The 27,424-nt window shown below is 37.8% G+C and overlaps 1 protein-coding gene across 1 annotated transcript in view; it reads right to left on the bottom strand.

Annotated features, from left to right (window-relative positions):
* The window catches only part of LOC113094354 (protein NLRC3-like), a 33,384-nt gene extending 7,973 nt beyond the window's left edge, over window positions 1-25,411 (bottom strand). Inside the window, exons 1-2 of the mRNA XM_026260060.1 lie at window positions 25,332-25,411; window positions 14,042-14,314 (exon numbers count right to left, since the gene is read on the bottom strand). Coding sequence (XP_026115845.1) covers window positions 14,042-14,297 — 256 coding nt within the window. The 5' untranslated portion in view covers window positions 14,298-14,314; window positions 25,332-25,411. The remainder of the gene's footprint in view (window positions 1-14,041; window positions 14,315-25,331) is intronic.
* Between the last annotated feature and the right edge of the window lie 2,013 nt (window positions 25,412-27,424).

Raw genomic sequence — 27,424 nt, 5'->3', positions numbered from 1 at the left:
CCCAGGTGGCATCACATCCAACTCCCGGAGGGGAACCTCCCTGTTTTGGCGCATGACCTGAAAGATGGCCATCATTCAACGGGTCGGCCGGAACCCAGAGAACATAGTCAGCGGTTCCATTCCCTGGACCTGGGGGAATCCGGTCGGCCCTTCTGCGATGGCCCAGCAGCTCATTCAGACTCCTTTCGCAATGGCTACTGGTTGAGGGAAGTGACGTGGAAACACATCGATCGGCCTAGTGGTACTGGAGTTCGTCCACTCGGCTTTCCGAAGACGACCACCAAGTGGGCCAGGTCCCACGACGCTGGACCGGCCATTCATCTCGCGGAGGACCACATGGTGGCATGCACAGGGGTCGGCGAATCCCTTCAATCAGTCTCTCTCACTCCCTCTCTCCCCTTTCCTTCTTCTCCTCAACCTGTCCCTCTCCCTATGTCCCGTCCACCCGGCCTCCTTCGTATCCCAGCTGATGGGGGTACATATTCTGCCTTGATTGCCTTGATGGGATTCAGGATGCAACCAAACCTCAACCCATCAAAAGCCGTGATTCAATCGGGGGGCATAGGATAACAAGCCCATGTGGTTAAGGTGCGGTGTGTTATACAGGATAAGGTGGAGTACCCTGTGGCCCAATCATTATTCAATTCCAGGGTCAAGCATAGTGTGGAGGTGGTGGTTTAGTCCCTATCTCTGGCATCCATTAATTCTGGGAAGGAATTGGCCCTCGTTTACTGTTTTATTGGGGTCATTATGAGCGGATGCCTCTTGGGGAAATAAGGCACGGAATGGGCCACGCGTGTGCAGGTGGGAGAGACTGAGCCGCAACGCTGGGTTTTGCTTCAGGGGAACAGAGCAAAATCGGGAGACTTATTCTCTTGGAGCATGATGACTTTCCTCTGGAGCAGTCTCAAGACGAGAAATTAAAACATGCTTTTCAACAGGTCCATTCCATCGATGGCCAGCCTCTCCATCCTGCCCACCCACTCACCTATCTGTATTTTGCCATTTTAAAAAATCGGTTGTATTGAGTGACCCAAGACGCTCGGACAAAAGTAAATACAACCCAGTTGTTCATTCCGAAGAGCCACAGGGAAATGCTTCTTCATGCGGCTCATACTAATCTTATGGCAGGCCATTTGGGACAGGCAGCAACACTGGAGAGAGAATCAGAAGACGAACGGTGAGTGAGTGGTTTGGACGGAAATGATCAACACCTGTCTCTTGTTTCAGTAATTGGCGTGGAGAGAGTTTATAACGCCAGGAGAAACAGGAGCATTAAGGAACATTAAGCTAAGTATATTTAACAAATCTTCCAATCTTGAACACTCTAAAAAAACAGTGAAAAATTGTTTCCCCTTTTTTTACAGAATGGGAACTTGTCAGACAAATTAGAATTAAGAATACTCACAAACGCATTAACAACAACTATGCCATGCAGTATCTTCCACTGAAGATCAACTGTACACTTTTCCAAAGGTGTTTTATAAACAATTCTCCATACAGGTTTTACATCATCTTCCAACCCCAACTTTTCTCTCCATACTGTACCTTTTCGTTCCCTAGGAAAAGTTTTATTCAAAACCTTATCACAGCATTTATACAACAATTTACTTCGAGCATCTTGAAAGTTCACATCCTCCAGACCTTCCAAGTCCAAAAAATAACCATTTAAGTCCTTTAAATCCGGAGTGATTAAAATTTTGAAATTAACAGAAACAACCTTACCATTATAATATTCCTTCAACTGTGTTTTTTCTTCTACTGTCAACCTTTGCATTAGCAAATCTATAATCTTTCCAACCTGACATACAGACTGAACTCTCAAAAAAGATGCAACTGCCTGAACATTGCTTAGCTCATGACCATCAATGTCCATTAAATGATGTTGCCTCTCGCTCCATGAACAAAGGGTTCCTTTAAGGGATAGTTCACCCAAAAATCTAAATTATGCCATTAATAACTCACCCTCATGTCGTTCCAAACCCAAGAGACCTCCGTTTATCTTTGGAACACAGTTTAAGATATTTTAGATTTAGTCCGAGAGCTCTCAGTCCCTCCGTTGAAACTGTGTGCACGGTATACTGTCCATGTCCAGAAAGGTAAGAAAAACATCATCAATGTAGTCCATGTGACATCAGAGGGCTAGTTAGAATACTTTGAAGCATCGAAAATACATTTTGGTCCAAAAATAGCAAAAACTATTACTTTATTCAGCATTGTCTTCTCTTCCATGTCTGTTGTGAGAGTTCAAAACAAAGCAGTTTGTGAAATCCGGTTCGCAAACAAATCATTCGATGTAACCAGACCTTTTTGAACAAGCTCACCAAATCGAACTGAATCATTTTAAATGGTTTGGGTCTCCAATACGCATTGATCCACAAATGACTTAAGCTGTTAACTTTTTTAATGTGGCTGACACTCCCTCCGAGTTCAAACAAACCAATATCCCAGAGTAATTCATTTACTCAAACAGTATACTGACTGAACTGCTGTAAAGAGAGAACTGAAGATGAACACAGAGCTAAGACAGATAACGAACAAAAGACTGACTCGTTCTCAGAGGCTTAGGTTATTGTGTTAACTTAACCTACCACATGCCAAACTAATAACATTGTCAGCATTAAATCTATAAATGCTGCTTTCAGTTAACAGTACATTTTCGTCAGTTATTTTATCTAGACAGATCGATTAATTTAGTAGATTTCAAAATCATTTAAAATATACTGATTTAAAATTATACTGACAATGTAGTAGCACTGTTCTGTATCTGTTTAAATCATGCTTTAATCCGAAAATAGAACTAGCCTTTAACATCCCGTTTGACTATTGCAGTCATTATAACCTTCTGATCAAGCCAGAATCACTCCGCTCTGCTCATACTCTGCTCGGCAGCTATATAACGGGCTGTTGGCATGAATTGTTCTTGTGATGGTGGCTCTTAGAGCGAGTAAAAACCATGACACTCAGACTATTAAAAAAGCTCCTCGCTCCAGTCAGAATCACTCCGCTCTGCTCATACTCTGCTCGGCAGCATGTCTCTGTGGCAGATGCATGGGGGAGGGTTGATTCCTGAGTTGAGCGTCGGTGGATGTTAAAAAGAAAACCTGGTTTTCATTCCAACAAACCGATATAAACTACACATTCGAAGTTAATCGATAAAAACGATTTATCGCCCAGCCCTACTTGTTTTCATATAATATAGCTACATTAAAATGGAGGTGTGTAAAATGTTAGAGTGCAAATTTTGCACAGCGCGTGTGATGCTGAGTGCGATGTGCAGCATTTATTCTTATTTGTTTTATCTTCATTACAAATCTTGTAAAAAAAAATATGTTGTAATGCTTATGCAAAATGTGAATTCATATTGAAGTGTTTGTGCGAAAATTATTAATGCGCATTAATGACAGGGAGGTGCCCTCTCGATCACTTGAACTATATTGCTCCATACGGTAGTCAACATTTGAAGTGGATCAAAACCTTTCTTCTAAGTTGTCCTATAACCAATATGACGAGTCCTATCTAAACCTGTTCAGCAAGTTTGAAACTCATAAGAAACTGTCAATATGAAAGACCAAGAGATTCACACCTTTATCTCGACCCCCACAAGCTATACAGATCTACCCCCAAAACCCAACTCTCTCCAGCTGAACTGAATTCGGTCTGTTTGCTAAACCTGTTCAGCAATTTTTAAACCCTCATAAGTCACTGTCAATATGAAAGACCAAGAGATTCACACCTTTATCTCGATCCCCACAAGCTATACAGAACTACCCCCAAAAACCCAACTCTGTCCAGCTGAACTGAATTCGGTCTGTTTGCTAAACCTGTTCAGCAATTTTTAAACCCTCATAAGTCACTGTCAATATGAAAGACCAAGAGATTCACACCTTTATCTCGATCCCCACAAGCTATACAGAACTACCCCCAAAAACCCAACTCTGTCCAGCTGAACTGAATTCTGTCTGTTTGCTAAACCTGTTCTGCAATTTTTAAACCCTCATAAGTCACTGTCAATATTAAAGACCAAGAGATTCACACCTTTATCTCGATCCCCACAAGCTATACAGAACTACCCCCAAAAACCCAACTCTGTCCAGCTGAACTGAATTCGGTCTGTTTGTTGGCAGCGAGGAACGGAGTGTTTGTCATGTTACTGGGCTGAAACATGTCTGCACTCACCAACTCTTTGCATTCATTATTTTCTCGCAGCCCATATTATTATTTTCACAAGACCATATTAATAACAAGTTATCAACTGGTATTTAATCATTATTTTATGAAAATCATTGTTATTTGTGAACAAATACGTTTGTGGAAGGCTTTAAGACCAAGTGGAATCCTCCGCAGCTGCTCCCCTCGCAGAGTTTGACTTTATTAAATCAGATTGAGGTGAATACAATTTATTTATCATGAGCCCAACATTTAGCAAGTCAGGAAAAAAACATTCAGTCTGCCTGGAGGAATACATACTTCATTGTAAGTTAATGCTGTTAAATTCACCAATTGTAGTAGTGCAGAAAAAATCAGGAGGCATTCGCATGTGTGTAGATCTGCGAGAAGCAAACAAGGCTGTGATTACGGACAGTTATCCTCTGCCACATATTGATGAATTGTTGTCTAAGCTATGTGGAGCAATTGTTTTCTCTACAATTGACTTGGAGAGTGCTTATTTCAACTTCTTTTACATAAAGAAAGTCGTGATTTCACTGCATTCAAAACACATGAAGTCCTATTTTGGTTTTCCATGTACCATTTGGCCTAGCTTCGGCACCTTCTGTATTCCAGAAAATCTTATCTGTACTGCAAGGATTGACAAATGTGGCCCACTATCTCGATTATATTGTTTGAGGTTGTTCAACTCCTACAGGGTGCAGGACTTCAAATTAATACTCCAAAATGCCAATTCAGTAAGTCTATGCATTTTGGGTCATACAGTGTCAGTGTCATAAGTCATACAGTGTCAGTGTCATAAGGTGTTCATCCAAACGAGGATCATCTTAATGCGATGCTTCATGGACCAGTTCCTACAGATGCACATCAGCTTCGTTCCTTTCATGGATTAATCTCATGGTACAGCAAGTTTATTCCAAATTCTGCCACTGTGGTAGAGCCATTACGTGGTTGTATTAGGAAAGGAGTTGGCTTCAGTTGTTTAGAAAAAGCTCAGAAAAGTTTCAACACTGTGACAGAGTTGCTGCTTAAAAGCTCTGCTTTGGCATTATTTGATCCTAATTTGCCAGTTGTGGTTTCAACTGATGCATCAAACTATGGACTGACCTCAGATTGTGCTGGAATGAGAATTGCACGTTGGGCATCATGACTCTTACGTTTTAACTATGAAGTAGTTTACCATTATGGTTCTCAAAATCGTACTGTTGACTGTCTGTCTCGATTGCCTCTGCAAGCTTCTGAAGAGGAACCTGAATTTTTTGCATTTTTGTCTTGAGATGTTTGCTATAACTTCAACTGAGTTTGCTTCTGCCTCTGCATCAAGTCCAGAATTGACTTTGTTATGTGCACAAATTGATGGTTGGATGGCCTTCTTCGTCAGTGGCTGTTAATAAAAATATACTTCCCTATTTCCAAATAAGTGATGAATTGACTGTTCGAAATAACTATGTATCTACATCTTCTTGTTCCTGTTTCACTATGACACATCTTGGTGAATTTGGCTCACGATGGCCATCAAGGAGTTGTGCTTACAAAGCAGCACCTTCGGGAACTCTACTGGTGGCCAGGTATTCATTCTTTGGGAAAGGAAAAGGTGAAGAACTGACAAGTTTGTGTTTCTTCTGACAAAACCGCTATTGTTTCTGCTGCACCTTTGCAGAAAAAGTAGCTGTTGACATAGTGGGCCCGTTTAAAACTGCTACTTGGGATTGTCATTATATGATAACTCTGACTACCGTAGTAAGTGGCCTGAAGTGGAATTTACTTCTTCAATCACAACTCAAAATGTTACGTTTTTGACATCTGTTTTGGTCGATTTGGAAATCCACAGTACCTTGTATCTGACAATGGAGGTCATTTCCGTTCAGTGGATTTTGCTGAGTTTCTGAAAAGGAGAGATATTCAGCCTATGTAAATAAGGTAAATAAGTAACTAAGTTAGCAACTTTGTTGGTTGCAATGCTATTTCCCATTACCAACCAACTAAGTTGGTAACAGGTTAGCAACTATGGTTTTGGGAAACGCACCCCAGATTGGTTCATGTACTTACCAGTTGTCAGATGGGAAAAAGTGGCATGTGTCTCATTTATCTCCTACCCTAGCACCTATAGAATGTTCTATTTACAATTAACTTGTGGCCCTGCCCCTTCATTCAGGTTCCTCATCTACCTCTGTAGTGTTGTTTAAAACGGAACTGTCAAACTCACCCATTCAAGTTCATATTCCTGCAGATCCTTCAACTGCTCCTGAAAGAGTTTCAGCATGTGTAGTCAACCTCCACGTTGGCTGCAGGATTATGTTACTTGGTTTAAAAGTAACTAGTATTAGTGGTGCATTGTTACAAGGGTACATTAAGAATCAGTCATGTTGTATTGCTAAATTGTTCATTAAGATGGACCTTTTATCCTTTAATGTGAATAATGTGGAACTATTGTGTTAACTTCAAATTGTGGATTCAGTGAGGAATATATGATTTAAGTAATGGGGGAATATGTTGTGTTCTTGTACTACTGATTCACCAGAAGAGGGCACTATGGGTTACTAGTAGGTACCAATAAAAAGTGTGGAAGAACAATTCAAAGTGAGCAACCATGTGGCATGCAGGCTGAGTTTGTTCTTGGCCTTTGATGCTAATAAATCTTTCAATATGTAACTTCTAGAATCTGACTCCTCATGCTTACCTGGACATGAAACACTACAGATTGTCCCTTATTGTTTCCCTTATTTTGTAAAGAATAAATACTTATTTTCTACAAGAATAAACATGAACATATTATTAGTTCATAGAAATTATTTAAGCAATTAAAACCTTTTTTTAAACTTGAATTTAAATACTGACTTTAAAATCTCAAGGAGTTTTATAAGTAAAAAAGGGTAAAATGACAGCAACCATTATATAATTTTTTTTTTAAATCGTCCACAGCTGAGCCACGCAAGAGGTGGATCTGCGCCAGAGCACATGAAGTGAATGTGCTGCAAAGTCATGTACAAGTTGAATTTTAACGGATTAAGCACTATGGGTTACTAGTAGGTACCAATAAAAAGTGTGGAAGAACAATTCAAAGTGAGCAACCATGTGGCATGCAGGCTGAGTCTGTTCTTGGCCTTTGATGCTAATAAATCTTTCAATATGTAACTTCTAGAATCTGACTCCTCATGCTTACCTGGACTTGAAACACTACAGATTGTCCCTTATTGTTTCCCTTATTTTGTAAAGAATAAATACTTATTTTCTACAAGAATAAACATGAACATATTATTAGTTCATAGAAATTATTTAAGCAATTAAAACCTTTTTTTAAACTTGAATTTAAATACTGACTTTAAAATCTCAAGGAGTTTTATAAGTAAAAAAGGGTAAAATAACAGCAACCATTATATAATTTTTTTTTTAAATCGTCCAAAGCTGAGCCACGCAAGAGGTGGATCTGCGCCAGAGCACATGAAGTGAATGTGCTGCAAAGTCATGTACAAGTTGAATTTTAACGGATTAAGCACTATGGGTTACTAGTAGGTACCAATAAAAAGTGTGGAAGAACAATTCAAAGTGAGCAACCATGTGGCATGCAGGCTGAGTCTGTTCTTGGCCTTTGATGCTAATAAATCTTTCAATATGTAACTTCTAGAATCTGACTCCTCATGCTTACCTGGACATGAAACACTACAGATTGTCCCTTATTGTTTCACTTATTTTCTACAAGAATAAACATGAACATATTATTAGTTCATAGAAATTATTTAAGCAATTAAAACCTTTTTTTAAACTTGAATTTAAATACTGACTTTAAAATCTCAAGGAGTTTAGAAGTAAAAAAGGCTAAAATCTCACAGTGCATGTTAAATAGCCTAAATGAACTTGTGTTAACAATATAATTAGAACTAGCAAAATTATTTTTAAATGAACAATTCCTGTATAAATTGGGACAGCAACCATTATATAAAAATTTTTTAAAATCGTCCACAGCTGAGCCACGCAAGAGGTGGATCTGCGCCAGAGCACATGAAGTGAATGTGCTGCAAAGTCATGTACAAGTTGAATTTTAACGGATTAATCACCTATTTTCCTTTGCTGCATATTTTTTAAAACATGCTAAAACTTTTTGTGAGAGGAAAAAATTACAGGTGCTGGTCATAAATTTAGAATATTATCAAATAGTTTATTTATTTCACTAATTCCATTAAAAAAGTGAAACTTGTATATTATATTCATTCATTACACACAGACTTAATGATGATTAAAGACAACTAAGGAAAATCCCAAAAACACTATCTCAGAAAATTTGAATACTGTGAAAAGGTTCAATATTGAAGACTCCTGGCGCCACACTCCAATTAGCTAATTAACTCAAAACAATTGCAAATGCCTTTGAATGGTCTCTCAGTCTAGTTATGTAGGTTACACAATCATGGGGAAGACTGCTGACTTGACAGTTGTCCAAAAGACAACCATTAACACCTTGCACAAGGAGGGCAAGACACAAAAGGTCATTGCAAAAGAGGCTGGCTGTTCACAGAGATCTGTGTCCAAGCACATTAACAGAGAGGTCAAGTTATGTTCTCTGATGAAAGTAAATTTCGCTTTTCCTTTGGAAATCAGGGTCCCAGAGTCTGGAAGAAGAGAAGAGAGGCACACAATCCACATTTCTTGAGGTCCAGTGTAAAGTTTCTACAGTCAGTGATGGTTTGGGGTGCCATGTCATCTGCTGGTTCCCACTTTGATAATTACTGTAGTTAACATGTTCTGAAAATCACAACATTGCTTTCTTTTTTCACCAGATGTAATCTATCTAGGTGGTTGAATAAAAATATTTGGACTTTAGTTTTTTAAATTACAACTAAGCACTACCAAGCTTGTTAGCTAGAGAGTAAGCAAATAAAAAGGTCATTGCAAAAGAGGCTGGCTGTTCACAGAGATCTGTGTCCAAGCTCATTAACAGAGAGGTCAAGTTATGTTCTCTGATGAAAGTAAATTTCGCTTTTCCTTTAAACATTTGTTTAAAAATGTGTTTATTTATTTAAACAGGGACAGTGTAAAATATACATTAACCTTAAAAGGAGATATGCATTTTACCAGGTTGTAGCACTTGTGCTAATTTACACCTGTAGTCCCTGGACAGGCTGATGTCAAAAAAAGAAATGCATTATCCCAAAACAGTATATATATATATATATATATATATATAAAAAAAAAAACTTTCATTCAGTTCGCAACATACCTTTACAAATACACTCACACATACACATCAATTATTATAAATGATGTAAACATGTTTGTTTTAAAAGAAGCCATTTTTTGACCTGATGAAAAATGTTACAATTTCCACATGTGGTAAATTCTGTTGGCAGCTTATTCCACTGTCTGATGGCCACACTAGAGAAAGCTGAAGTACCAAATGCTGTTTTACACAAAGGAATTCTACACTCACCTCGAACAGTCGACCTAGTGGCCCTGGATGTATTTTCTGAGCTCAGTAGGACAAACTTTTTTAAGGGAGGAGCTGCAGTACCATTTATTATCTTAAATAAAAGACAGAGGTTTGAATATATGATTAGGTAAGTAAATTTCGCTTTTCCTTTGGTAATCAGGGTCCCAGAGTCTGGAAGAAGAGAAAAGAGGCACACAATCCACAATTCTTGAGGTCCAGTGTAAAGTTTCCACAGTCAGTGATGGTTTGGGGTGCCATGTCATCTGCTGGTGTTGGTCCACTGTGTTTTCTGAGGTCCAAGGTCAACACAGCCGTATACCAGGAAGTTTTAGAGCACTTCATGCTTCCTGCTGCTGACTAACTTTATGGAGATGCAGATTTAAAAAATGCATGAAATATGCATTAGTCCTGTAAATTGCATAATGGAGGGTGGTAGTCCAGCAGGGGAAGCATACACTCTTCGGAAACTTAGAATGACAGTCCAGTCTGAATGAAAATGCTCCATATGAACACCTCAGTCAGAATAAAATTCCCCAAACCGAAATGGTAATCGTTTGAGAGGGGTGGGATAACCTTCTATAAACCGAACTAAATTAAAATCCTGCCATGTAAACGTATTAAACCGATTACTTTGTATCTATCTAATCACATCAATGATTCATTGTTTAGCAAAGTTTTGTGAGAAATTTTGTATTTTTCCAATTAAGTACAGAAATTAATATCAGAGCTGCATTACATTATTCCTGCCTATGTAGGCCTGTTGGAGTTTTCCAGTTTACCTCTTCATGCAGTTAACATTATCGTGGATGTTTTCAGCCAGCATCTCTACAGAACCTTTAATGTTCTCATATGTCACACGACACTACAATATCAATAATTCTCTGTCACATCTGAATGGATGAAGCGACTTGTGGGGTTTATAACTTTGTTGCTCAAACGCCACACTGTGCAGGAGACTCTTCTCTTGTGCGCGGATGCAGTGCGTAGTGCCGTTTCACACATTTTTTTTGCAGTTTTTGCTTTTTGCTGTTTGGTGTAATTTAGAAACAGTGCCTAATGTGGGGGAGGTTTACCTCGCTTCGGCGATCAGCTCTCAACTCAACCGGTCCAGAAATGTTCTGGTGCTCCCGATGACATTTGAGCGGAGCTCTCTCACTGCAGCGGACACGTGCACTCAGTAGATGATGGGCGGGCAAATGTGAAATGACAGAACTGATAATGCACCAATTACAACAAAGAATCACGAGTTTCACACAACTGTAGGGTACACAATTAAAGAGGAAATTATTCATGATAGTAAATTACAGGCTTTGCGAAACAACAAGCAAGTGGGTATACTGAGGGTATATGCAGATACTGAACCTTTAGAAGTCGTTATATGCAAATGGCCGGAGCAAAAAGTAATCATACAGTGTATACTTGCTTATAGCCCCGACTACACCACTGGTGTGGTACGATAGAAGATGGCCATGGTGTGTATGTGATCGTGTTCTGGCCACATGACTGAGTGCATGAATGAACACTAGAGGTTCAATTATTAGTCTGTTTAGTCCAAGCAAGTGCGAGCAGTTATTAAAAGTATTAATGCAATTTTTTTTTGGTAATTTGTATGTCATCGAAGACCACTTAGAATGTCCCAAAATCGAAAGCACATGTAAACACCATATTGGATTAGATGCTGGATCTGGTCACATGGAGGCTGTGTCCCGCACTCTCATCTGAATCAACCGCACACTCGCACAACTAATGTGACATCAACCTTAGAAATAAACACCAGTGACATTGAGATTACGCCGCTAAATACAGCGAACCCCAATTGAAACGCCTGCACGAGAATTATTGTTTAATTTCACCCTGTTCTCATGGCCTTATTGGTGTGTCCTCCAGCGATTACATGCTCTAGCTGCTATACTGCTGCAAATATGCTTAAAATTTTGCTCCTGCAACGATGCAAAATGATATTAACCACCAGGCAATATACACAGCGATATGAATTAAAAGAGCATTCACTTATCTTAGATGTAGATTTCAGATGTTCAGAAACAAGCTGCAACAGTTTGATTTGCAAACAGCAATACAATCAGTTAATTGCAATCAGTTGATTAGGTAATTACATTATGTATTACATCATAGGTAAAAATGTATAGCCTGAATGCACTGTAAGTCACTTTGGATAAAGGTGTCTGCTAAATGCATAAATTTAATTTTTAATTTAATTTCAAGCAGTGATGCTATAGAAAAGACACTGAAGAATGGGAATTTAAATAGACCGCATGTGATAGGTGTCAAGACTGGATTGGTTCACGTCAGGAACAGCTGACTGTCGGCTGATGCAAGCGTGACTAACATGGCCTGACTGAACTAACGCGATGCTCCATTTAACGCTGTGGCCCTGTGGCGTCAGTATTACCCATTTTGGTTGTCTATCTACTGTATATTAAGTGTTCCCAGTCTTGGAATCAATATCAGACATGGGCAGACCAGCCACAAATAACCCACAAGAAAGATTTAAACTCATTCAATATTTTCAATTTAAATTTCTGTACATTTTTCTTTAGTCTGAAGATTTCTTGATCAGAGAAGCTATTTGTATCCTTCTCTCTCATCAATATTCTGGCTGAACTAAACAGCTCACAATCAGGGAAATAATCTTCCACTTTCACCCCTTTCATTCCTTTGTTTATTTGTAGGAATTTTCTGATTTTCTCAAGTGTTTAAGCACTTCTAACATATCTTTTTTGTGACACTGAATTCACAGACCCTGAAGATTCACTTTCACTTTCTAGGGCAGACTCATCAGCATTACTTATATCTGATTCCATCTGATTCACAGGACTTTCGTTACCTTTCCCTACCATTTCATCTGCAGTTACTTTCCTTGCTCTCTTCCCGTGACCTCTTTCCTTCATTTTTCATTTTATTGCAGGTGTTTTAAAAAAACTTTCATCCTCTACCATATCAGTATTTCCTTCGCACTTGATCCTTCACCAGTTTCCTGTCTCTGTACGTCATTTCTATCTTCACTTGCCTTCTCTTTATTTCTATTCTCATTCTGAAGCAACACCAAATCTTGCTTCTCAGGACATGCTCGGACTCTGTGCCCTTCCTAAATTTCATGGCTAAATTTAACTTGTCGTTTTCATTATTTAAAATCATGTAAGTCTGCTTTCTAAATTATACCACATACTTAGACTGAGGTGATCTGCAACCTAGCGAAATCGTTCTAATTTTAGACACAATCTTGCATTGTCTATTTAGTTCTCTTTCAATAATATCATCTCTGATAAATGGTGGTGCATTTGAAATCGTAATCCTTTTTGCCGAGTGGACCAAAGGCATTACTGGAGTAAACATTATTAATGACAATGCCATTCTCTACAATGCCATTAACTTTTTCCACATTATCCAAAAAAATAATTATAGCGCTATTTCATTATAGCTGCAGACAGAATACTAGCATATCCAACTATTTCAGCAACCGCAATAGTGCATACTTCAATAGAGCAGTGCTCCGAGGGGATGCTTTCAGTCAGCACGTCAAAATGTTTAGCAAGTTGCTCACCAAACAGAAAAACCAAGTCAAATAAACAGCAAAAGACAGTGAAAAGATAGAAAAACTCATTCTTTCAGTAGCTGTCTTCCACTCTCACGTTAATTGCACCCTTTCACTCCCAACATCCGCTCAGAGAGAGAGAGAGAGAGAGAGAGAGAGAGGAAACTGGGAAACATGAGCCACACAAACACTTCAGCAGAGCGAAGCAAGAGGGTCTGGCTGCATACTTGCACTTGCACTCTCAGACACTTGCACTTCCGCTAGTGACATCACTTGGGAGTCTTTATTCATTTATTTATTTTAATTTTATTACTTTGTGTTTGAATTTCCCAACATTTTATAATAGTAGCCAGGTCTCTGCTACCTGCGACACTTGCAATCAACACAAATCATGCGTGTTGCCAATGGAGACAAGACTCTGTGGTGGCGATTAAATGATTAAACCTAATTTAGTACTATAACGTACAGGGTCCTGCAAGAAAAAGACAAGACTGGCAAATCCGTGGCAAGAACAGCAGAATATGAACGCTTGTGCATAGTCTTTTGTTTAATCACCACCACAGGGTCTTGTCACCACTGGCAACATGCACAATTTCTGTCAATTGCAAGTGGCGTCACAGGTAGCGGAGAGTGCAAGTAGCGATTGCAAGCGACATTGTAATTTAGTTTCTTTTTTCTTTTCTTCACCACCTGACTACCGTTGTAAAAAGTTGAGAGTTTCAAACAAAAAGTTATCAATAAATAGAACAAAATAAAAAATAAAGACAGCAAGTGACGTCACTAGCCGAAGCAAGTGTCTGAGAGTGCAAGTCTCAGAATGCAAGTGCCAGTCTGCAGCCAGACCCTTTTACATGTTACAGCTCGTATTACAGTCACAGTGAGTTAAATGTCACCTTGCTTGTGTTCTTTCTCCAGCTGTTCAGCCAGATCATTCTTGCTGATCTTCCTCAGGATGCCGACCGTGATCTTCACAGCTTCTTCTGGTCCAAAACACGTTACCAGCTTATCCACTGTTTTTAACCGATCTGCATCCTCCATTTCAGATGATGATATACATTTATGTTTCTTTAAGTGCCACTGAAACTTCTTAAGATCATCTTTGACCAATTCCTCCAGTGACTTCAGAAGCAGTTCTTCAACAGTCGCCATCTTTCACCATTTCACAGCTGCAGGACAAGAAAAAAAGTATCTGAAATAGTTTCAATTTTAACATGTGGACCTGAATGATCGAGTGATTTTGGGAATATTAAATGAATCTGTGATCAGATCAGGACTCTCATCTGATAATAAGCTAGTGATTCCTCACACAAGAGGCACACACAAACACTGACAGACAAAAGCAGACACACATACATCAACAAGCTTGAGGAGAGGTACTCCGATGTGAAAGCTGAGGTTTGACACAGAATATATTGCTGTGGACAGACTGAACTATGAATATACACACATTCACATGATCTAAATTGTATTGTGTGTAAATATGCTGAAATTATTATTTTACCTCAAAAGACCCACACATAATGTCTCTGTCATACCAATGAGTAAATGATTGAGATTGAAATAGAGGTGACAAACACAGAAAAAGACATGATTTCATTTTGGCAAAGTGGTTAACCAGAAAAATAAAAAATGCCAGGTCATGCCAAAAAGGTTGCAGACCCCTGTTATAGACACTATTCGCCTACTATGTAAAAGATACAGTAGATGCTTGTCAATCTCAGTGCCCAAATATGTAACGCTCTCAACCTGCTCCACTACCTACCTTCACTAAGGCCTACAGCAAACTGCTGGTAGGAATTACAACAAGATTCTTCCTGGGTTGGTGACATCACAAACCCTGAAATTTACATAAACCCTGCCCTTGGGAACACACAAAAAAGGGGGTGGGGCCATGTTGGGCTCCTTTAAAGGTGCTAAAAAAATGCAAAAAAGGTACTTTAATTAACTGTTTGTGTGAAAACAACCAGCCCATAATGGTAAAAATCCATCCACTAATTTTTTTATAATCTCAATAAATCATAAACAGTCTCTTCAAGTGATTTTTCAGATTTCTCCCTATATACACGTCATTTAGGGAAAAGTCCTGCCCATTTGTAATGCTGTCTGCCCTATTAGCCTATTAGCACAAACAAGGGTCAGTTAAGTGCTGGAGTTGTGCAAAGTTTGTTTCTGAAAGAGGGATTGACACTAACACTTTATGCACAAAAGTCCAGACTCCGGACAAAGCAAGCATCACGAGTCATATTTTGTTATCCAAAAAAGCATCTTGGCTCTCTGTAAGGCTAATGTTGCTAAAGCTACCATTGTCTCTGCCTGTTTTCACTGATGCTGCCGTCAGAGGCTACCAGAATGATTAATGATTAATGATTAATCTAAGTCTAACACTATTACCACCAGTTATTCACTTGTTACAAAAACTGATTTGGCTTTATTAAAATGTGTGCATAATCGTATTCAATATATAAAGTCCAAAGCACAGGGTTTTCTTGCATAATTAGCATTTTAATTGTTTGGTCAGACAGTTCGTATATTATTAACATTCATAAATCGGGGATTAAACGTCGAGTTATATTCTGTATGCTAAATATGAAAACAAGCATATGTGCACAGTACCTATAACTGCGTTTTGAGAGATTCACATGCTAAATTGCCAACTGACCCGGTTTACTCTCATTCATTTAACTCTCGAAAGAGATAAACTATGTACCAGTTAATTTCATTCAATGTTAATTTCACATGTGTACCAGTTCAGTCATTTCATTCACAAACAAGATTTACTAAATCATTCACGAACGATATGTGTACCAGTTCAGTCATTTCGTTCACGAACGATATCCCTAGATCTCGTTCAGACTCATATGAATCCCGTTCAGCGAAGGGCGTATTCGTTCACTTCATTCAACAAATCACATGCTCCGTTAGATCTCATACTCAAAGGCTATTTGGCTCGAGGTTGAGTAACTCTTTGACAGGATGAAACAGTTCACAGATACCCGGTTCACCGAGCTGCGCATGTGCTACTAATAGCGCCGCGCTGCTGTGGAGGGAGGAACTTCAGTGAACATGAAATATGAGTCAGTGGATTACGTGAATGAGAACGATTCGTTCACCTAAAAGATACTTTTATAAAGAACGATTCATTCACAAACGACACATCACTAAATGGGAGGCAGGAGCACCAGTTTATGTGCATTTAAAGGCACAAAAAAAACAAAAAAAAAACAGCGCATTTTGGCTCATACCCTCATAATTTCAACAAAATTATATGTGGGGTATTTTGACATAAAACTGCACATACACTCTGGATACATTAGAAACTTATTTTAGATCTTGTAAAAGGAGCATATAGTAGGTGGACAACCAGAATGGTTAATACCGCAGTGTGGCATTTTGGCAAGGCAGCGGCGTCAACCTGTTAACTACACGTTAGTCGCGTGTTAAAATCATTTACGAAACTGCCACCAGGTGGTGCAAAGGAACATATTGCAAACTGGTTTGTAAACAGAGATGGAAGGACAAAGTAAAAGAATAATAACATTATAAAATAACATTTTAAAATTCTTAAAAACTATTAGAAAATTTACAGTGAATTAATTTCAAGACGTGGGAAAGTCTTAGGCTACAGTCTACGCATCAAAATGTAAAAGAAAGAAATATTTATAACACTTTGTCATATTGCCAATTATGATTTTTTTTCCCAGGGATACTGAAACACGAGTGAAATAAGCAAATTTTACCTCATGAATAATAGTTAAGCTTCAAATGGGCAACATCACGACTATAGAAACGTTAGGATTTGTCCCAAAGTATTAATTTTAATTTTAATATTATTATTTTTTTTATAGCTAAGCCTATATTATTATTATTATTATTATTATATATTGCAATTATAATTTATCCATTAGAATGATATTTTTTTAATTCTTGTTCTGTTCTGATAGTTAAATTTAAAGGATTTGTTGTAAAGTGAGGGTAACTAAAAATATCCTGCTGGTACATCATATCATTATTAGGCCTGCCGTCATTATTTCTGAATGTATTAAAAATCGATGTATACATGACATATTTTTTCCTTTCATAAACTTCATTTATTTTTAGTGTGTTTTTAAAAAAAACATGCAGCAAACGAACATAGTATACTTGGCAACAGCGTGCGGGCCTACTCTAGGTTATGTTGTTAATTATCTACAAGTTTCGTGTATGTTTTTATCCAGATTTTTTTCCATTGCATCTGAAAATTACTTTAAGAAACAAAAAAGCCTCCTCCCACCTAAAAATTGTGCATGCACGTTCTCCTTTTTTTTTCTGGTGCAAAAAATGTCTCCCACGTTGCTCAGCTGTGGACAATTTAGAAATGTTTGATAAAGGTTGCTGTTCCATTTTATATAGGAATTGTTCATTTAAAAAATCGAATTATATTTTTAGTTTCATTGTAACATGCAATCAAGGTCTTCAGATTCCTCTACAAGATAAGTACATTTAGACTATTTAACATGCACTGTGGCATTTTACCCATTTCAACATAAAATTGAAAGTGAGTTTAACAGTATTGAGATTCAAGTTGAATCTAGTATAAAAAGAGCTTTAAATTGCTTAAATTATTTCTATGAATTAAAGTAGCTTATAGATTGATTGCAACACTTAATTGCAGTTGTTGCTGCTAAGGGTGGCCCAACCAGTTATTAGGTTTAGGGGTAGAGGTCTTCATGGGTCCAAAAATTTGTGCTGGAACCCGAAAGAGACACATAATGTACTACACCGAACCGCCTTGACCCGTCTGTTATTTCAAATGCTGGACCCGAACCTGTGTAGATACGAGAAATGCCTACCAGGACCAGACCTGGACCTGTATATTACTTAAAAGCTGGACCCATACCCGCCGGGAAGACACAGACCCGACTGGACCCGATTGCCATATATTCCACCTTAAATTGCAATTACAAGTCAATAAACCTATTGTGAAAAATACGTTTTGTCTTACCTAATTTAAAGAACTGTAGTGTCTCTAACTTGTACCTGACTGCCTGTGATGCATCACAATCCTCAGACAAGAAAGTTATCCATGTTCTTCCTCTCGTTATTCAAAAGTCCAAGCTTAATCCACTCATTATTTCAGCTTCAAAAGTCCACTTGATGTCACGGTGACGGATGACAAATGCAACTGTGCACATGTACAATCTTACTCGAGTTAACTCGCATAATAACTTAACAATCGCTCATGCAATGCCATGGCCGCTGATGTTATTTATTTGCTATCATCTGAGCTCTGTGCTCTCTGCTCTGCGTCGAGTCTGAATCTGATCACTAAAACTTTAAGATTAAAGGGTTCATTTATATTATTATAAAAATGGGAGAAAATGCAAAGCGTGTTTTCCCCTCACTGGTTGCCATAGAAACATGACACGCACTCGAGACTGCACATGCGTGCTAGCTGTATCAACCTAAAATGTGGTTTTTTAATGCAATTTGAGCGTCATAGAAAACATTCATGTGTCAGTTCACCTCAGATTTTGTTGCTGACTTGAAATATATGAAATATGAGTGTGTCAAGTGTGCAAGCATTATTACCGTGCATGCCCTTGCATTAACTCTGAGTCTGTGCACTCTGCTTTTAACGGCAGAGAGAGAGAGAGAGATCACCTTTTTTTGGCTCACACTTTTCTTTTCCTAATTTTACAAGTTGCATTTTGTTTTCCCTTTATAATGATCTGATAGGTAATATTATTGGATAGAACACCAGATTCACCCAAGAGCTTGTCCTGAAAGATGGAGCAGATCACTAAATGCTAAATCTAAATGTAAATCTAAATGTTAAGTCTAAATCTAAATGTTTCGGGTGAAACTAAATATTTAACTGAAATGCAAATTTAAAATGCAGATAACCAGCAGCACTGTGTCAAATAAGTAAAGAATAAAAACCATCTCATCAGTGCAAATTGACTTTTGGACATGGATTAACGGTGTAATGACTACCTAAAATAATAAACATGTTTGGAGAAACTGTATTTAAAGAGTAGGCTGGTGTCACTTGTATGAAAAGTGCGGGACTTATGATGACCTGTAGCCATAATAGCAAGCCATGAGAGGTCTTACTTTGACTGAATGTTATGACCTCAAATATCTCTAAGTTGACAAACATTGTTGTAAATGTGCTAAAATGTGACCGTCAAAAATACCTGTTTTTTAAACATTGTTTGAAGCTAAATGTGACAAAATGTTGCTGTTATTTTCAGCATGAGCTGCTTTACAAACGGCGCCCCATTCAAGGATGCTTAATATGGTTCTGTTTAATCTGGCCAATGTAGTAAAGCCATGGTTAGTCTTCATAATGGGCTCGTAGTTCTGGTGATAGATATTTTGCTACACAAGACAAAACTAAGACTGATGATACATTGGGCAACGTATTGAGCAATTTAGCCAAGCAACTTATTTTGAGCAGTGGTGCTTCTGCACTTTCTCACTCATTGAGAATTTTAGATCAGTCGTGGGCCCTGTGCCTCAACTGCTTTCCCATTGATGGCAACTTTGCCCAACAAGTATTGCCCTGTGTATCATTAGCCTAATGGTGTTATATAGTCAGTAGTGATCATTGTAGGTCCACAGTGCACTAGGTGGTTAGCGAATCACAACACACTGGACCAGCTAACCAATCTAAGCCCACTGTGTATTTCTGAGGGAGGGGTTTCATAAAACCAAGAAATCAACAGACCGTTTTAGGAGAAAAGAAAAAGTGATATAGAATAAAGCTAAAATATGTGAAAAAATCTTTTTTTTTTTTTTTTACAAAGCCTGAACACAAGTTACAGTGCACCCCATAAACACAATCAAGCCTTTGAAAGTAGCTGGTCGACCACCTCTTTAAATGAACAAAACCTCCCACAACACAAGTCTTTAGTCTTATTAATAATTGGACCACAGAATCTACAAATTGACTATATGAGTGATTCCATGCAAATGTCAACCTTACCATGAAAAAATTAAGTTTTACCAAAAGAACAAAACCCTTTTTATGTTGTGCATTTAGGTCTGCATTAATGTGCTTTAAAAGAAATTTGAAGGAAATCGCTGTTTATTCACCATATATGAGGGGTCCACCTATGGTAAAATTACATTTTCATTCGACTGTATTTTTAAGTTTTCAAATGAGAAATCAAAGGCTACCCAATTTTTTTATTTATGTCAACAGGAACTATTTTTAGAAAGATGGAGACCCAGCTGAAAATTGTATAAACTCAAACAGTGTTGATTTTTTTATTTATAAGGGTTAGATTTTTGAGATCAGAACTCTTCAGCGCTGTCACGGCTGTAATATATATTAATTATTAACATATAATAATTATTAATGCAATTAAAGGTGCTGTAGGGAACTTTTGTAAAAAAATATTTTTTACATATTTATTAAACCTGTCATTATGTCCTGACAGTAGAATATGAGACAGATAATCTGTGAAAAAAATCAAGCTCCTCCCAGTGCTCCTATTGCCATTTGCAGAAAGCCATGCGCTAAAAAAAAACAACCAATCAGAGCTGCGGTCCGTAACTTTGTTTGTGTTCAAAATGTAGAAAAATGAACATAATAAGCGAGTACACCATGAATCCATTTTCCAAACCGTGTTTTTAGCTTGTCTTGAATCACTAGGGTGCACCTATAATAAGTGTTTATATTCGGACTATTTTAGATTGCTTCGGGGGCACCGCGGCAGAGTAACCCAGTACCTTTGTGATTCTTCATAGACATAAACAGAGAGAAGTAGCTCCGGCTACGATGTTCTTCCGCAAGATGCAAGCAGTTCTGTTTATTAACCGCTAGAGCGTCAAAAGTTCCCTACTGCAGCTTTAACTTATGCTTAACCAACTTATGTCTATTCTAATTATGGTGAACAACTCATCTCCATTCTTTGCACTTTTCAATCTTAATAAAGCATTACGGATGCTACATATGCTTCATATTAAATCATATGCATACCGGCACAGATGTTTACCACATTGCTGATGTCTATGAGACTGTCGAGGTCTACTGCTGTGATCTGTTTCAAATTTACTGTATCATTATATTTTAGAAATGAATCCATTCTAATAACATTTAAAAAAAATGCATTCTCAACGAGAACATTGTGGAGATTTAGCCTGTTTGACAAATCATCAAAATCTTTAAATGTCATATAATGTTCATTGTCAATATTATCTTATTTAAATCTTTTTTATGTGTTTCAAATAACTTTTTTTGCTATCTACACTGCATGCATAGCCTACAGAGAGCAAGATTTTGTGTGTTCATGCTGCTGGGTGCGACACGCAAGAGATGTGCTTATTTTTGGTTTTTATTTTGAATCATTGAATCTTGAAAAAAAGAAATCCACTAATTTTAAAAACGTCAAATAGCTTACAATTTACAGGTGCTGGTCATATAATTAGAATACCATCAAAAAGTAGATTTATTTCACTTATTCCATTCAAAAAGTGAAACTTGTATGTTATATTCATTCATTACACACAGACTGATATATTTCAAATGTTTATTTATTTTAATTTAGATGATTATAACTGATAACTATGGAAAATCCCAAATTCATCATCTCAGAAAACTTGAACATTACTTAAGACCAATACAGAGAAAGGAGTTTTAGAAATCTTGGCCAACTGAAAAGTATGAACATGAGAAGTATGAACATGTACAGCAATCAATACTTAGTTTTAGCTCCTTTTGCCTGAATTACTGCAGCAATGCGGCGTGGAGTCGATCAGTCTGTGGCACTGCTCAGGTGTTATGAGAGCCCAGGTTGCTCTGATAGTGGCCTTCAGCTCTTCTGCATGTTTGGGTCTGGCATATCACATCTTCCTCTTCACAATACCCCATAGATTTTCTATGGGGTTAAGGTCAGGCAAGTTTGCTGGCCAGTTAAGAACAGTGATACCATGGTCCTTAAACCAGGTACTGGAAGCTTTGGCACTGTGTGCAGGTGCCAAGTCCTGTTGGAAAATGAAATCTGCATCTCCATAAAGTTGGTCGGCAGCAGGAAGCATGAATGTGGATCCCACACTCTTGCTTTAAACAGTGAAGCTCTGTTGAGTGTTTGAGATCATTTCTAGGAGTCTGTGAGTTTGTGCAGCTTGAGTCTGAACCAGTGGTGTAGTCCTACAGAAAAGTGGTTTACTCTTACCCAGTAGCCACCCCTATTACCCCCTGTACCACCACCACCACCAAAAAAAAAATTAGTAATATCAATACAGTGCACTGGGATGTTGATGGCAAATGCCTTTGGTGTGAGAGACCCGGGTTTGAATCCACTGTGAGACACCAATGTGTCCCTGAGAAAGACACTTAACCCCTAGTTGCGACCTCTGACATATATAGCAATTGTAAGTCGCTTTGGATAAAAGCGTCAGCTAAATGAATAATGTAATGCACTCTAAATTTGATAACAGATTATTTTTCAATTAGTCTACAGTGTGACTTACAGGTTGTTTAAGCCAATCTGTCAACGCATTATTACAGTTCTTTATAATTTCAACATGTTTCTTTGGAATTATATTTGTAGTGAAAAGCATTTCAGAGATGCATCTGAAATTAAGGTTTTTTTATGTTCATCTTAATTTGATGTTTTATTTTATTCTTTTATTCACTGATTGTATTATTTGGGAAAGGGAATTCTACTTCCTGCAGTGGGGTTTTTCAGCATGTAAGCAGGGGTGGACTGGGGTTCAAATTCGGCCCAGGACGTTTCTAGCCCATGAATGTTCTGCTGGGTTATAGGGCCTTCATCTGGAGTAAATAAATTAATAAATAAAACAGGACAGAAACAGATGATGATAAATATTACTGAGATTCAAAGCAAATGCATTGTTGTCATATGGAAATGCACTTGACACTAAAGCAATGATTTTGAGCTAGAATGCCAAAATAAAATTAGCCCTACTACTAATGGATTCTGTCATCCTTTCCTCACCTTCAAGTGACTGCAAGCCTGTATGACTTACTTTCTTCTGTAGAATGTTACCAAACCATTTTGCTTATGACTTTCATTTCTACTATATGGACAAAAAAATATCTTGGATTTCTCAAATCATCATTATAGAATGACAGAGGTGATCATTACAACAAAGAATCACGAGTTTCACACAACTGTATGGTACACCATTAAAGGGGAAGTGATACATGATGGTAGATTACAGACTTGCAAAGCAAAACTAGTGGGTAAACCGAGGGTATACACAGATATTGACCCCTAAAAGTCGTACTACGCAAATGGCCCGGAAAAAAAAGTATGCATACTGCGTATACTTGCATATGGCCCCGGCTACACCACTGATCTGAATCAATAGGAGGCATTTTCTTTCTTGTGTAACTGAAATCTAAGATAAGTTTACTACATTACCTGCAGCTCTACACTAGTGTACTTTACTCACATGTAGATGTTCTGCAGTTTAAATGCACTTTAACTGTTTTATGTTCATTGTGAACAACAGCAGCTCAATATAGTGAATTTCAGCTATTCAGTCCTAGTTTTCCAACTTCACACTTAAAGGCATGGTTCACTTTCAAATCAAATTTTGATATGTTTTAGCTTACCTCAAGGGCATCCAAGATGTAGGTTTCTTTGTAGTGCCCATTTTGATATTTTTAGGTCAAACCGTTGTCTGTGACTCATATAATGGAGGTCTATGGTCACAACCTCAAAGAGCATGCACAGAGGAGTCCAAATTAAACAATTCCCCATCGTAAGTACACATTGATGACCTAAGACATAAACCAAGTTTGTGTAAGAAAACGAAAACTATATATATAGTTTTTACCTCTTGTACACAACCACGTCCAACTGATCTGAGGGTGCGCATGCGCTCTGGCTTAGTCTGCCCAAGCGTGACGTCTCTCATGCGTGTACGTCACTCATTGTTTACACTTACTGTCTATGGTTTACACAGAGATTTCAGAAGTGTTACCTTTCACTGTGAAGATCTAAACATATATAGACGTATAGGAAATTGCAATGGAATACGATTTCCATATATCAACAGACACCGAGGACATTGATAGTATCGCATCACACACCTGCCTGACTTAAGATCCTGAGTTTTCTACGCTGTTGAGACGCATCATTTTGGAGGCGACGTCCAATGCCAGAGGGACCCAATGGCACGCTGTCAATAGAATGAGTAATGTGTTGTGTTTATTCTAATCGCAACGATTATAGGGAGCATTATAAACAAATATATTAATTACAATTACTGCATTATATAGAGACAGTGCAGATTGGTGCCGTATCGTGTGGTAAACTGTAAACAATGAGTGACGTTCATGCACGAGAGATAACTTCCAGCACTTTCCCGCGTTTGCGCAGACTAAGCCAGAACGCGCACACGTCACATCAGGAAGCACTCGCGCCCTCAGATCAGTTGGACGTGGTTGTGTACAAGAGGTAAAAATCGATGTAAATAGTGTTCGTTTTCTTACACAAACAGCTTGTTTCGTCTCTTAGGTCATCAATGTGTATTTACGATGGGGAATTGTTTAATTTGGACTCCTTTGTGCATGCTCTTTGAGGTGGTGACCATAGACCTCCATTATATGAGTCACAGACAAGAACGGTTTGACCTAAAAATATCAAAATGGGAAATACTGTGGAAACAAAGAAACCTGCATCTTGGATGCCCTTGAGATAAGCTAAAACATATCAAAATTTAATTAGAAAGTGAACCTTTAATGGGTCTACATTTAAAAGCAAACTAACTTTATACATTTATGTGCACTTCATTTTAGCAAAGGGGGTTTTAAATATTGAGAGTTTTATATTTCTATAATTCTGTTGTACAACACGTACAGTGTGAACAGAAGTAAAACAGTTTTATTGAGGTAGAAATGCTGCTTGTTGTATTAAATGAGTATATCTTATAGAACTGTCTGCAGATACATGATGTTGAGAAATACTGAAATCACAGACTCATTAACAAACAGTAAACCGAGAGAAACAGTGATATCACAGGGTGTGAAAACTATATCAGAATGAGCCACTCTCCATGATTCACTGACAGACACACTTGATCTTGTTTGATCACGAGATGAAGAACTTTAAATAAAATCATCAAATTACTTCAGCACAGCATTAAAGACTCAAACTGACCAATGACACATCATAAGATAACACTCATATATGAAAAATAACTAAAGAAAACTCAAACACTCACCTAAAACAATATTTATATTTCCTCCTCTGAACCTTTGTGTTGAATAAGTTGCCCTAAAATTTATTTCACTTCCGTAAAACCACTGAAACCTGCTTCCTGTTTTCTTTCCGGAAGAGACATGAGAATCAGAAGAATGACAGGCAAACATCAGCACACACACACACACTCTCTCTCTCTCTCTTTTCTTTTCACACTGATCTGGTTTCTTATAAATTTTCACTCTCAGGTAACTGTACTGCTGTAGTTGCACAGATACTTCAGTGTAAATTCAACGACATATTAGCTGACCAATTCTGACAAATAAAGGAAAAGATACACAGTAGTGTCATGTCCTAAATGGTGTGAGTGAGGTGTTATAGATAATTTGAACAGAAAGTGCACAAATAATTACCTGACAGATGCTGGATGCCTACAGATTCATCTCTTCCAATTCTACAAAGTAAACCAAGTAGGTATTGCTGCAGCCCGGAGACCTCCAAGTGGGAGGAGCTTTTGCCGCAAGTGGGCTGGACTTCACGGAGAGCTCCAAGTGGGAGGAACTTTTGCTGCTAGTGGGCGGGACTTTACAAATGGGTGGGGTTTACGCGGAAATTTCAAATTGCGTCATTGCCAGGGTGCGCGCGAATGAGGATGGCATAAAGTAGCGATACTAATGAAAAACAGATTTATTATTTTTCATTGTAGTTTAAATTTTATTAACAAGAGGTTGTTATTTAATTTTGTGACAACTGCAAACATTCAAGTATATTAAATGATATTCATTTCATAATTACATCAGTTTCAAGAAAATGAATGAGTAATTTAAAGCAATTAAATGTTTACTGTATGTTAATGTTTTACTTTAATGCAAGTTTGAAATCTGAGGGAGAATTATATTGTTTAGATTGTTTACAACCCCCTTGGCTCTAGGTGAAACAACATTACACAAGGCCACACATGGAAGTAAATTTGACAAATAAACATTTAATTTAAAAAAAAGAAAAAAAATCTAAATAGTAATACGAGAATTAATAATAAAAAAAAAAGCATTCCAAGACTTAAGAGGAAAATATTAATGGTACTAAAGTCCAATTTAAGACACTTTTTTCCATCTCCTTTTTATCACCAACTCAATCACAGGTAACACTCCACACCATTCAAATTTCAAGTTTTATTTGTTATATGGCATGCAAAAAGCAGTGAAATGTAGGTCTGGCATACTCTTTTTAGGCTGTGCAAAAAATAAGAGAAAATGTAAATACAAATAATGAAACAACAGGAAAAAAATAAAAAGTTTTTTTGGGGGGAGATAATTAAATACAAATAATGAAATATACACAATATTAAACTATTAAACTACTATACAGATGATTTGTAGAGATCATACACAGAAACTGCTACACAGATGATGTGCAGAGATGTAAACAATGTGCAGTGAGGAGGAGTTGCATGGTTAGGTTGTGTCAAAAAAGTGCAGTGTGCAGAGTTATTGGGTAGCCCTAAACAACCAGTTTATAAAGTTCAGTGTGTTTAATGTCCATGTTTAGTAGTCTGATAGCATGAGGGAAGAAACTCCTCCTGAGCCTCTCCGTCTTTGCCGTCAGACTGCAGAAGCGTCTGCCTGACTGTAGCAGATTTCCAGGGTGTGTGGGGTCTTTAAGGATCTTAACAGCCCTAGATATACATCTTCTGGTGTGGATGTCTTGCAGAGAGGGGAGAGATGTTCTGGAGATGCGCTCAGCTACTCTTTGCAGGGCATTTGCATAGCTGCTCACTCTCTCCACTGGGGTCCCGTTAATGATGATTGGGGTAGATCCACTGCTGCCTCAAATAGAAAAGAGTTATTTTAAAATATTATTACAATTTACAATATGACTGTTTCTACTGCATTTCTGAACAAATAAATGAAGGCCTGGTGAGCATCAGACTTCAAAACCATTACAAAATCTGTCCAACCCTATACTGTCCGGTAGAATAGATATTTATGGATTATATTTTTACTGGAATGAAGTGTCATTAGTCACTAAACATTCAGTCCAATGACATCCTAAAATAATTCACTGTTGACAAGTTAACATTAACTAAAGTACAATGATAACATTAATGAAAGTACA

This window comes from Carassius auratus, unplaced genomic scaffold (assembly GCF_003368295.1).
Source record: "Carassius auratus strain Wakin unplaced genomic scaffold, ASM336829v1 scaf_tig00215373, whole genome shotgun sequence".
Taxonomy (NCBI): domain Eukaryota; kingdom Metazoa; phylum Chordata; class Actinopteri; order Cypriniformes; family Cyprinidae; genus Carassius; species Carassius auratus.
The sequence above is the reverse complement of the archived record's forward strand: the minus strand, read 5'-3'. Positions and strand labels throughout refer to the sequence as shown.